Source organism: Mobula birostris, chromosome 12 (assembly GCF_030028105.1).
Source record: "Mobula birostris isolate sMobBir1 chromosome 12, sMobBir1.hap1, whole genome shotgun sequence".
In the NCBI taxonomy this organism is placed as follows: domain Eukaryota; kingdom Metazoa; phylum Chordata; class Chondrichthyes; order Myliobatiformes; family Myliobatidae; genus Mobula; species Mobula birostris.
The window spans coordinates 58909709-58923223 of NC_092381.1; the positions used below are offsets into that span (position 1 = coordinate 58909709).

At 37.8% G+C, this 13515-nt stretch overlaps 1 protein-coding gene across 3 annotated transcripts in view; it reads right to left on the reverse strand.

The window, feature by feature from the left end:
* LOC140205946 (biotin-dependent 3-methylcrotonyl-coenzyme A carboxylase beta1 subunit) overlaps positions 1-13515 on the reverse strand; it is a 76758-nt gene that overhangs the window by 48262 nt on the left and 14981 nt on the right. For 2 of the 3 annotated variants that reach the window (XM_072273845.1, XM_072273842.1), the window contains exons 2-3: positions 7587-7934; positions 4261-4457 (exon numbers count right to left, since the gene is read on the reverse strand). In XM_072273845.1, coding sequence (XP_072129946.1) covers positions 4261-4457; positions 7587-7934 — 545 coding nt within the window. Of the gene's footprint in view, positions 1-4260; positions 4458-6808; positions 6862-7586; positions 7935-13515 lie in introns of all 3 variants that reach the window. The other variant, XM_072273843.1, reaches the window with a different exon arrangement.

Sequence of the window (13515 nt, forward strand, 5' to 3'; positions counted from 1 at the left end):
AAGTCCACGTCTATTTACACATACTTCAACAAGAGTCAGAAATGAATTCAAATGGAAGCAAAATTGATGACACTTTAACTTCTTCAATCTGAAGATACACAGTCTAAACTCTAAATGAATCATCATCAATAGATTTTGGCTATTCAGGGAATCAAATGATAGAGCATAGCTCAGTGACTCCCAAAGGGGCAGTTACTGTCCTAAGGGGGTGTTAGGGAAAATAGAAGCCGTCGAAGGCATTCAAGATTCTTTGGGTGGGGGGTGCAGTAAGCAGTACCCCTAACTTGAGGTAGGAGATCTGACCGACCATTAGTAGAGCAGGCACTTCCAAACAAAAACAGGTTGAGGCACTGAAACACAGGAAGAACCATAGCTCTGCAGGCGGTGAACACTTGTTGTCACGAAGCGTCTGAAATTCAGCAACCTCATCCGACCTTACCAACCAAACAGACAATATTGAGGACGCATAAATTAGCAACCAGGGTGCCCAACAGTTCCCCTTGACTCATGTCACAAAACAAGTTCATGCAACTCAACAGTTCATGAGTCAAGTACACCCTCTCAACTTTCTCTTCAGACCTATGGAAAACAGGTCACACAATGATACAGCACTTACAGGTACCAAACAGTGAAATAGAGCCAATCAGTAAACCTGCTGACCTGAGGATTCCACTTGAGGTGTTCAAGAACCATCTTTGGGGAATTATGAGATCTTACATGATTGGTCAATCGTGCTAACTGGAATAGTATAAAGGTAACTTGCTGAACACCAGCTCTATCCTGACTAACATTCAGATTCCAATCTGAATCCTTGTGAATGCAATTTTCGCTGTCGTGATCGTCATCTTAGCCTCGCCATTCCTTTGGAGGCCGCTACCATTGTTCCATCCATGTCAACTCACTGCCGTCATCAACATCCAATAGGCATTCCCAGTTTGCATTAATTTTTTATTTTAATTTAGCCCCGTTAGTGATGGTTAAATACATATGGCGTGATCTCTATAAGTCTGAAGGTGGTGAAGCCTTGAATTCTTATCCTGCTAAGAAACAGAAACTACAGAAAGTGTGTCAATGCAACATTGCATATCTGGAGCATGGTTTTGTTCTGTTCCCCTCAGATCAGCAACACCCCATGTCAAAACTGTGCTATCTAATGAAGCCATAATTGCAGGAACACTTCCGTAAAAGACATCCTGAAAAGGCTACTTATGGTATTACTCAGTTCCAGAAGATGAAAGAAGCAATTGAAAGGCATTGCACACTTAGGTCATTTGCCAAGAAAGCTATAAGGACCTTGATAGTGGTTTTGTTACTTCTTATGACATTTCCAAAATGATAGCAAAGTGTGGAAAATTTCATACAATTGGTGAAAGATTAATAACGCCTGCGGTATCAGAAGTGCTCACCATTATTCTTAAATGGATACCAGTATTTTAAAATCAGTTCCTCTAAGTAATAACTCTGTAGCTCGTCATATTAATGAATTGAGTGAAGACATTGAGTATCAGCTATGCACAGAACTACAAAAAACAGCATTAGGCATATAACTGGATGACTCAACTGTGTGAGACCACAAGGCATTGCTAATGGCATATGTACGGTTTATCAAAAATGGTAAAGTTTATGAACAGATTCTCTTTTGTAAAAGGTTAAAAACAAACATCAACAGAGAATCAATCTACAATGCACTCAAAATGTATATTGAGGATAAAAGTATTCCAATTAGGATTATGATTTTTTGTGCAACAGATGGAGTACCATATATGACAGGTCACCATACTAGTTTAGTGGCATGAATGAAAAGAGAAAATACTAGCTTGTTTGCAATCCATTGCGTATTTCATCAACATCTCGCAGCCAAAAACCTCAGCCAGTGACCTTTTTCAAGCACGATTCTTGTAATATCTGCTATCAATAAATTAAAGCTCATCCATTAACTAGCAGAATTTTTCACCAGTTATTCAAGATAACAATGAAGAGTTTGAACACTTGCTTCTTCACACTGAAGTGTGTTGGCTGTCAAAAGACTGCTGATTAAAGCGTTTCTTTGATCTTTCTGACACTGTGGTTGAACTTTTGCTCAAAGTCGACAAGAGCTTGGGAAACAAGATTGAACTTCTATGTGGAGATGTGGCATACCAAGCCAATCTGTATGACAAAATGAACATTCTAAATATGAAACTGCAGGGTGGGAATTGCAGCGTCCACTTTAATCAGATAATTGGAAATATACAAGCAAAATATTGGGAGAAAAATGTTCTCACAGTTGCCCTGCATGGAAAGTATGGCACTCTCTTTCACAGACAGCAATTTGCTAGAGTACTGATTACATCTGCAGTCACTGAAGAAGGATTTTCAGAATTGATTCAAGGATTTGAACGATCTGGAAATTCCAGACTGGGTTATTAACTCATTGCTTTGCAAGGTGGAAGAACAGGAAAAGAGCTTGCAAGAAGAAATTATCAAAATTCAGAATGATGAAGAAGCAAAAATGCTTTTCAAAAATGTCAACTTTTGTGGTATGTGGCTACACTGTCATACAAAGTCTCCTGGTCTTTGGAGAAGAGCCAAACTGCTTTTCATTGCTGAAAGAGGCTTCGGTGCAGTGAACCACATACAAAAAACAGAAGCCACTTGGACATTGTTAAGTATGGGGACTTAAGGCTTTTGCTGTCACAACTTACACTAGATATTTCAACTCTTGCTAAAACCATCAAGCTCAAGGATCACATTGATATTAAAGCTTCTGTACAGTGCATGGGTACTGTGTAAGCTATACTTGAAGACAAATAAAAATTTAAAGCAGAATCATTTTTCTCATGTTAGCATATGGTAGATGAGCTTTTATGCTATGGGGACACTGCAAAGTAGATTGTGCCTAAGAGTGGCCTTGGTAAGTATGAAAGTGCTTTAGGGAGACATTGGGCTAAAGAAGGTTGGGAAACACAGGTATAGTTGATGTAAAAGTTCAGACATAATTTGATTAAATTACAGATAAGGAGCAAGGAGTTGTATTAGCTATTCCTGTTCTTATTTCTTATATTCTTGACTTTGTTACTCCCTCCCTTAAACCAGATACTTCACTTCAGATCAATAACAAAACATTCTTGATCTTTAATCTGTTGATCTGAAAGTACAGGCTATAGGGAGACTGAGAAAAATTTAAATTTGATACTGGCATTGACATGGGAAAATTGACCACATGTTGCTGTCATGGAGAGAAAGAAGATTTCCAAGATATATCTTATAATAACTCTAGCAAGCATGCAAAAGCAGTAGGGAGAGAAGCAACTTCTGGAAATACCTTGTCTTTGATTTAAACAGAACAGCCTCCACTAATCTGGACATCATAGGGAAGGCATTAACAAATTACAATGTGATCAATATTGTCAATAGCTGCAGAGGAAACAAGGAAGGATGATAGTTCACCTTGGAGATTCACTATTTACTGAGTGGTTAATTAGCTTTGAAGTGTTTAGGAATATTTTGAAGTTATGAAAGATACATTTTAAATATAAGTAGTTCTTTAAAATACTTCACTGCAACTTAGACAATACATTGGAAATTAAAGGGTGGGCAAAGACATAATCAGATTTTAAGGACAAAGGCTATCAAGGCAGACTATTTATGAGGGGATGAGTAAAAACGTACATCTGAAAATGCTGAGGGATTGTACCTACAAAGAAAAAAAATTATGAATAGGAAGAGACATTCGGTGATTTGTAGCTTTGAGTAAATCAGGACATGGGAGCAAAGATTAGTTTTCATATGTTCAAAGAAAGGATGAACAGAGACACAAAATAAAATAGAGAAATGCATAGGATCAGGATCAGGGAAAATGAACCACCATTACTGCAACAATAATAACATGGGTGAAAGTGAGTAAAGGGTTGACAGATGCAGTAGTACTATGGCAAAGGTAGACCTAAGGGCAACATGATTCAGAGTTTAAAAGTGAAACTGAAGGAAATTCATCCTTTTAAGATTCACTGGTTGGTTAGTATTTATCAATATATATCTGTAAGGGTAATTGCTATTTCTCAAAATCAATGTAACATAAATAGTGTACCATTAATAAAAAATATTTTTTCTAGTTTGGTAAAAATAGATTCTTGACATGGCCAAACAGCAAGAATGCTAATTATTAGAGCTAGATAAAATAATGCTACTTTATAATCCAAGAAAAAATGACTTTCCAGAGAGAAATCAGACTAATATTTATAATGCTCCTTTGTAAAAATTTGACCTCAATAATATTACCAGTTAAACAGCCTGCAGCAGGAATATCTCCATATGGCATTCCCATTCCAGCAAAAGGAGACAGTTCCAGGATCTCTTCTGTGTCCAGAAGCAACCGTAAACGTTCTCGGACCAATAGTTTTTTATTCTTCTTGGTGTGTCTCAGAATCGCTTTTTCATCTCCACCTTTCTGCACGCGTTTCATCAGCTCCAAATACCTGTTTCATGAAGCATACAATTGAAACAAAGTCTCTCACATCAGAATAGAACTGCTAAAGAAGGTATGGGGATGTCGAGCAGGAAAGAATAATTGGCCTGGGTTTCTAATCTAGTCTCTTTTACACTTACTGGCAAAAGTCATTTAATATCAGATAGGCTAAAATTGTGTCCATTCACAACATCCCCTAGGTTAAAAAACTTGTCACAACCATTACTTAACCCATAAAGCAAACAATAGATGTTTTTTCAAGTTCCAGAGTCCTTCAGTCAACCTCCGAACTGAATCACAGAAAAGTAGAGGTAAAAGAGAAAAATAAATAAAATAGAAATAGGGATAGAACTGTGAAATTTTACCAAAAATATTTCAGTAAATTATTAATTACAAATTAAGCCTTTCGAGTCATCCAATAGCTATGTTTTGACACTGAATAGTAGAATGAAACAGGCTCAGTGATCTCTGATTTGGTCCACGTACATTCTCAATTAGTTAATCACCACCTTACCAGTCCCAGTACTGACTTTGAAATCCTTCGAAATGTAATGTGAAATCTAGTAGAGAAAAGTAGAGTGGAGTTCCTGGATGCATTTCATCACCCAGTGATCTTCATTAGAATCGTCATATAATCATAGCTATTGCAGATTATTGCCATGAACACCATGAAAATGCATAGGTAAAGAAAGTGCTGCATAAAATAAATATATTATTGTTTTCTGCTAAGCCCACACAGAATTGCAAGTGGATACCAGCTGAGCATTATTAGTATAAAAACAGTTGTGATAGTAACATTGTGTTTTTAATATTGAAAAATGAAATTATTTTTATTATAAACAATCAATAACTATGTAAAACACTAATTTGGAGATACGTGTTTAATTTTTTTAAACAGTCCAATTTATGAATTATAATATATAACATAACTGATATAAATACTAGCATGTAAAGACTGAAACTTAGCAAGTCCACTAATGCTGGATGCTGAAAATGAGTATCAGAAAATTGAATAAATCCACCTAAGAGAAAATGCCTATTAATTTCAACAAGCAGAAAATGTATGTTAAAATATTTAAATAAAACATCTTGGTATAAAATAATAAAGGAGGGGACCATCAGTTGATAAAATGATAATGGGAATCTAACATATGAAATCAATTTACAGCGTAAAAGAAACCAATGGCCTTATTGATCTTGTTCTCCTCGGACTTCTTCAAAAGAATGTTGCAGTCTTGTTTCATCCAATAATGTTGATTCCCAGCAACTCACAATATTAAAATAACGTCAATAAATGCTGCAATAGAGACAGAGGCGGAATTAAGATGGCCCTAAACAGCAACTCCTTTGCTTGCATCTTCGGAAACAGCTCTATTTCCATTTTTAATATCTTTATTTTACCCTTTCAGGGTTCTTTTCAAGATCCTGATCTGGAGTCACATGCTGACTTCGGTTCTTTGAGGGAATGGGATCCATTCTCCGGGTTTCAGGACCAGCCGTTGTTTGGCATGCCAAGCGGTCAGCCTGAGAGGCAGCCTAGTGTTTGGAAGCCTAAGATCTCAGAGCTCTGAAGATGGGTGGATCGAGGGTCAGTGTCATGGCAGGAGACTCGTGTGTCGTTGAGGAGGCCGGAAATCTTTCACTGTGGGCCTGAAGACCCAAGATCTTTGCGAACTTCAGGCACAGAGCTCATAAAAAGCAACAAAATGGACTTTTTAATATCATAAACCAGTGGGTTGTTGTTATGTCTCCCACTCACTGTGAAAATAGGGGACATGTCCCTCTCCCTTATTAAGGGAGAGAGAACCTGTGGGTTGCTGAATGCCAGATGAAATGCGATAGGCTTTGGGATAACTGCAAGATCTGTGTCTTTGCTATCGCTTAGCTCATGCTTGTGCTTGGTAGCAGGTGCGCTTTTTGTTTTGCCGGTGGGGGGATTGTTGCTCACCGTCGCTTACGCACGGGTGGGGGGAGCTGGGGGGGGGGCTTTGGGGTTCTCATGTTTAGCTGTCATTCATTCTTTGGGGCAATTCTCTGTTTTTTGTGGATGGTTTGCAAAGAAAAAGCATTTCAGAATGTATATTGTATATATTTCTCAGACATTAAATTGAACCTTTGAACCCACAAAATAAAGTAGATAGATCCACTTGGCATTCCTACATCTTGTGATCTTTGTTTTTCATTTCTCATGAACTTCCATTGATCCCTAATCTTATAATCACAGGAAGAGTGGAAGAATGCAACCATGACAATGATTAAAGAAGACAACCACAACCACCTTCCATTCAGCATCTGTAAGACCAAGGAATTGATTGTGAGCATAAGGAAGGGGAAGTCAAGAGAACACACACCAGTCCTCACCAAAAGATCAGCAGTTTCAAGTTCCTGGGTGTCATCATCTCTGAAGATCTTCCCTGGGCTCAGCATATTGATGCAATTACAAAAAAAGCACAACAGTGGTAATATTTCATTAGGAATTTGAAGAGTCTTGGCATGTCACCAAAAACACTTGGAAATTTCTACAGATGCACCATGGAGTGCATTCTAACTGGTTGCATTGCCATCTGCATGGAGGGGCCACTACACAGGATTGGAAAAAGCTGCAGAAAGTTGTAAACTTAGCCATCTCGATCATGGGCATTAGCCTCCCCAGCAGAATCAGAATCAGAATAATGATCAGGTTTAATATCACTGGCGTAAGTCGTGAAATTCGCAGCATCATGGACACTTTCAAAAGATGATGTCTCAAAAAGCCGGCACCCATCAATAAGGTCCCCCATCACCTCTTCTCATTGCTACCAGCAAGGAGGTGGTACATGAACCTGAAGACACACACATTTCAGGAACAAATTCTTCCCCTCCACCATCAGATTTCTGAATGGACAATGAATCCATGAACACTACTCACTTTTTTTTTATATGTGTGAGTGTACATGTGTGTATATACATAACCAAAACAACAAATTTCAGGACATATTCCAGAGATATTAAACTGTTTACTGCTAGGAGAAACAAAATGACACAAGGGCCAGGCAGGCCCTTACATTCTACATAGGTTTGGGAATTATGCATGGATTAACTCATGGAACATCCTTTGATCATTTCAATAAAACCTCTATTTAGCGAAACATAACTTTACCTTTTACTGTGAATCATACTGTTTTGTAAATTAGATTCAAAGACATGTTGATGAATTGGATGAAGTTTCCCATTTAAAACAGGATACGCTTTTGTTAAATACGTTCTTACCAAACTATTAAATATTAAACTGTGAGGGAAGGAAAGTAACTTCATCCATAGAATTGTTTTCCCAAGAATATGATTTCTGAAACAAATGTTGGCTGTCCATGATCTTCCCACATCAGAAGTGTAATACGTTCGTCCTTTTTTGTAGCTATTACATGTTTCCTGCTGTGTTTTCAGATATTCTTTAAATATGAAACTGGATTTTGGTGTAGATCCTGAACCAAATCGACCTGCAAACCTCCTAGACAGAAAAGAATGAGTACAAATAAAATTTAATAATGAAATTATGGCCTTTCAAGAAGGTCAATGATAACACATTAGAATTACAACTACATAACATCCGCAGCTATCTATATACCTCTTCGATATTTAACTCTTCCACCTGACTCTAGCATTTTGATGTCTGCCTTTAAGAGGATGGACCATTGTCTCATTACTGTTTGGCAAATTGTAAATTCTACATAATAATAAATCAGTGCATAATTAACTAATCATACCAAAACCGTTTCCCATCATCAAAAACAGCAGCAAATACTGGCTTAGGGAATGGTTTCTTTATCAACAAAAACACTGCACTTCTTTAAAAAGTGTTGACAGATGTTTAGTTATAGAGGGAAAGAAGAATTATTGAGTTACCTTGGGAATGTGGCACAAAGCTAAAAGACCAGCCATGACCGTTTCAATGACAGAGTAGACACAAGGGACCTAATGACAAAGTCCTGCTTCTGTTTCTTATATTTATGTTCCAGATTTATTAAATACACAGAAATATATTCTGATAGAAAAACTTAAAGTAAGTTTAGACTGAGTTACTGTTTTACAGTCAAAATTCTTGATCTATATCATTTACGGATGCATAGCTATTAACAGTATTAGGGAACTATTGATTTTTCAACAAAGCCTGTATTTAAACTCTTCTACAATAAAAGGAGGTTTTAAATTAACTAACACACATAAAAGTTGCTGGTGAACACAGCAGACCAGGCAGCATCTCTAGGAAAAGGTACAGTCGACGTTTCGGGCCGAGAGCCTTCGTCAGGACTAACTGAAAGAAGAGCTAGTAACTTACTTTTTTCTGTTCATGGGTAATCAATAGTTAAAATCTAATTTTTATGAGTTTAAAATTGGATTTGCAGCAAACCTTAAATAAAATTTCCAACATATTTAAAAATTGGGTTATGCAACATTTGGAGTATTGTGTTTGCTGAATTACAGGAAGGATGCTATGTGTTTGATATTGGAGCCCTGTTTGGAATGGTCATCGCTGAGCGTGTACTGTGGTGTTTGCCTAAGAGTTCATTGATTGGTTCTGTTGAAATGCTAAAATAATTTGATTGCCAACATTTGAATTGAACACTATTTGTTTGGTCTGGTTCGCGCACTTGGAACACAGCATAGTCAACCTGCAAGCAGTGACCTTAAAGTCAGGACAAAAAGAGAAATTAAACTTACTGAGAAAGCCTTAGAGAGTAGAATTGAAAGTGATTAAAAGGAATTTAAAACCATTGTAAAAAAGATTAAAGATTTAATAGCATCAATTTGAAATTTTATGCAAGAAATGCAAAACATCTCACAAGTGCAGTCTTATTTAGAAGATTTGAAAAATCTTTTCGACTCTTATTAATACAGTCACAGCAGAGGCCGAACAATGGCTGAAACAAACATGTAATGTTGAAGCCCATGTTGCAGAAACAAATGAAAATATTTATCAAATTCCAGGGCATGCTTTGACAATATATAAAGCTGATGATTTATAGGATGATGTACACCCAGACAACAGTGCATCTTTTGTGCATGCAGCGGATTCTATTGCTACCAGAACATCTCATGTGTCTGTTACCTTCTCGGCACACATTAGAACGGTAGCTGATTTAGCTGAGTTATGTACAAGGTGACCGATATTGAAGGATAAACATACATTGGAAGAAACAAATGGAACAGATGGAAGAACCGCTTCGGAAAGGAAAGCAGCAGATGGAAGAACAGCTTCCGAGAAATGAAAAGCAACTTTGGAAAGGAAAGAGGCAGCTTAAGTTACAGGAAGAAATTGCAGCCGAGATGGCAAAAGTGAATGCGCTGAAGGCATCAAGTGCTGTGGGTGCTAAAGGCGTTCCAGAAGGACAGTTCTATGGTGTGAGATCCTATGTTGAGATGTCACTGAGTAAATCCAACATACTCGATATCAATATGGTTACATTTGTTCCTCAGATGTCTATGAGCCACAAGTTAGAACCCCAGGGGGTAGTTCAGGGTGTTCAGCCACAGCCTGTACTAACGAGGCACTCTGAACCTATATCTGGGTGCTTCTGGGGACATTAATTTACAGTATAATACCCATGTTTCAGATGATAGTGCTCTGGAGGCGATAAGGATGCAAAAGGAAATAGCAACCTTAGTAGTGCAACAATGCATTGCATCTCTGCCTGGGAGAGATTCTAATCTTCGATGACGATCTACTGCAATATCATGCATTTATGAGGGCTTTCAAGAATAGCACTGAACACAAAACTGGCGATTATGGCCACCGTCTCTATTTCCGCGGAGAGTTCACTGAAGGTCGCCCAAGTGAGCTTGTCAAAACTTGACAGTAAGCAAACCTGGAGCAAGGATGTCTAAAGCCCAAAGCTTTACTGTAGGAACATTTTGGTAATGAGCAGAAAATTGCAGCAGTCTACATGGAAAAGGTTCATTCCAATGATTTGGAAGTGTTAACACCCAATCATCTGTTGTTTCTGAGGACCTCACCATCCTTACCACCAGGAGAGTTCCAAAAGGAAGATGCTTATGCTCATCATAAATGGAAGCAAGTCCAATACATGTCAAACTTGTTTTGGAAATGGTGGGTCAAGCAATATTTACCCCAGCTACAGGAACATCATAATTGGTCAAGTATAAGATCCAATTTCCTCCAAGGAGATATTGTGCTTATAGGTGATGACACTGCGCCCCGAAACTCATGGATCAGAGAAAGAATCATCCAAGTTTTTCCAGACAGAAGAGCACTTGCGCAGCAGGTACTCATCAAATGAAGACGAGCTGTTTGGATCAGTCTGTAACCAAGATCTGCATTCTACAGGAGGCAGTGGTTTGAAGAGCTACAGCTCTAGAAGCTTCCTGATTCTATCCTGTTGGAGAATGGTGGCAAACAATCACTCTGTACTGGGCTATGTGCTGGTTACCTCTGGCCTAGATAAGTGTTGCATGACTTAATAAAGAGGACATTCGTGTGAATGTTAAGCATTCATGCTTCCTATGTTTTGTAGTTATGATTATAGTACTATAAGTAGGGGGCTGGGATGTTGGAGCCATGTACCTGATTTCTATCTGCATTGCATTTTGTGTTGTGCGTTTATAATTTTTAGCAGTTGTTACTCACATGGCTGGGTGCGTGGTAAAAGCATAGAGTTTAGTTATGTCTTCATGCTTTGGTTAGAGTCAGCTAGAGCCGGGTGTGATATCTTTTTGTTGAAAGCATAACTCTGCTTAAGTGGAATCAACTGTCCTGTTGTAGATACTATTTATTATAAATTACTATAAATTGCACATTGCACATTTAGATGGAGACTTAACATAAAGATATTTACTCCTCATGTAAATGAAGGATGTAAGTAATAAAGTCAACTCAATTCAATTAACTTCTCTTCATTTTGTTTGATTCCATTTAATATCAGTAGTTTTAGTATCATTAGTTTTATCAGTTGAAGACTGCTTGATTTGCTAGTTGCTTAATAAGCGATCAAAAACATTTCTTCGACTTTGAACATTATTATTATTATTGGATATGAAGGCGCATCATACAGAACGTGTTTGGTCTTGAACAGCGGTGTTGGTTTGTTCGATCAGCCACTACATTTAGAAAGAGATAACCTGCAGAGCCTATAAAAAGTATTTGCCCCCTTGGAAGTTTTCATATTTTATGATTCATAATGGATTTAATTTGGCTTTTTTTTGACACCAATCAACAGAAAAAGCCTCTTTTGTGTCAAAGTGAAAACAGATCTCTACAAAGTGATTTGAATTAACTACAAATATAAAACACAAATAATTGTTTGCATAAGAATTCACTCCTTTAATACGACACACCAAATCATCACTAGTGCAGGTTGAGTCAGTGGTGAGGACGGTAAATTAAATGTTAGCAATCATTTCGAAAGGACCAGGATATAACAGCAAGGATGTAATGTTCAGCCTTTATAAGGTACTTTTGAGGCCTCACTTAAGACAATTGTGAGCAGTTTCAGGCCCCTTATCTTAGAAAGAATGTGCTGATGTTGGAGAAGGTAAAAAGAAGGTTCACAAAGATGATTCTAGGATTGAAAGGTTTTTCATATGTGGAGAATTTGATGGCACTGAGGCTGTACTCACTGAAATTTGGAAGTATGAAGGGTTCTCACTGAAACCTAACGAATGTTGAAATGCCTCGATAGAGTGGTGGGGAGAGGATGTTTCCGATGGTGGGGGAGTCTAGACCAGAGGACACAACCTCAGCATACAGGGACGTCCATTTAGAATGGAGATAAGGAGGAATTTCTTTAGCCAGACAGTGGTGAATCTGTGGAATTTGTTGCCACAGATGGGTCTGGAGGCCAGGTCATTGGGTATATTTAGGGCAGAGGTTGATAGATTCTTGATTAGTCAGGACATGAATGGTTACAGGAAGAAGGCACGAGATTGGGACTGAGAGGGAAATGAATCAGCCATGATGAAATGGCGGAGCAGATTTGATGAGCCAAATGGCTTAATTCTGGTCCTACGTGTTATGGTCTAAATGATAATGTGGGCACTACATTCAATGTTATCTATCTGGATTTAGCAAAGGCTTTTAACAATATCTCACTCATATTGCAGGCTGAACCAAAATCACCAAAGAGATAGGAACCAAATGTTCATAGTATAATTATGTCTGGAAGGCTATTACCAGTGGACTTCTACAGAGTATAGTCTTCAGTCTAATACTTATTTTTGTTATGTATTAATGACACAAACTTAGATCCTGAAGGTATGATAAAGAAACTGCAAGGGTAATACAGTAAGTGAGAAATGTTAGACTGCAGGAATATAGAGATGATCTGGATCAGCTGGTCAGAAATAATTGCAAATGAAATTTAGTACAGAGGTGTATAGTTCGGCTCATCTTTTTTCCTTCAGTCCTTCTGAAGGGTCTCGGACCGAAACATCGACTGTACTTTTTTCCATAGATGCTGCCTGGCCTGCTGTTTCCCCCATAATTTTGTGTGTGTTGCCTACATATTTATTGTTTTATTTTCATCATTTAAGGCATTTTGGATTTTGGTTAAGCATCAATTTCTGCTGATGAAAGGACCTGAAACTAGATCTTAAGAAAGACTCCAAGATAAGATAACTTTTCTAAAAGCAGCTACAAAATTCAAAGTGCATTTAGACCTCAGTACTGATATATAACTTGTTCAGCTCACTTTCTCTCTCTCACACACACACAGATTTTTTAGGCCTCCTTTGACAGCTTAAAACATTTTGACACTTGTTTTTCTTTATTCCTTTACAACAGTAATCTCTCATCTCTTTTCTTGAAGGCACTTACTAATTCTTAAATGAAGTGATATTTCAACCTCTCCTAAGCAGCCTTTTCTTTTCTGCAAATCTGAGCAGCAAGAATTTAAGATTTTTATAGAGGCAGCACAATCTGTACACAACGTTCACTGGACAAAAACAGGAATGTTGGCAGATTTCCAATTCCAAAAACAGACTTAAAGTCAATTATCTGATGAGCTGTCACCCACTCAGAGATTAAATGACTCATGAGATCAGACTAGCACCTTCCAGATTTGTGTGACTCACCCATT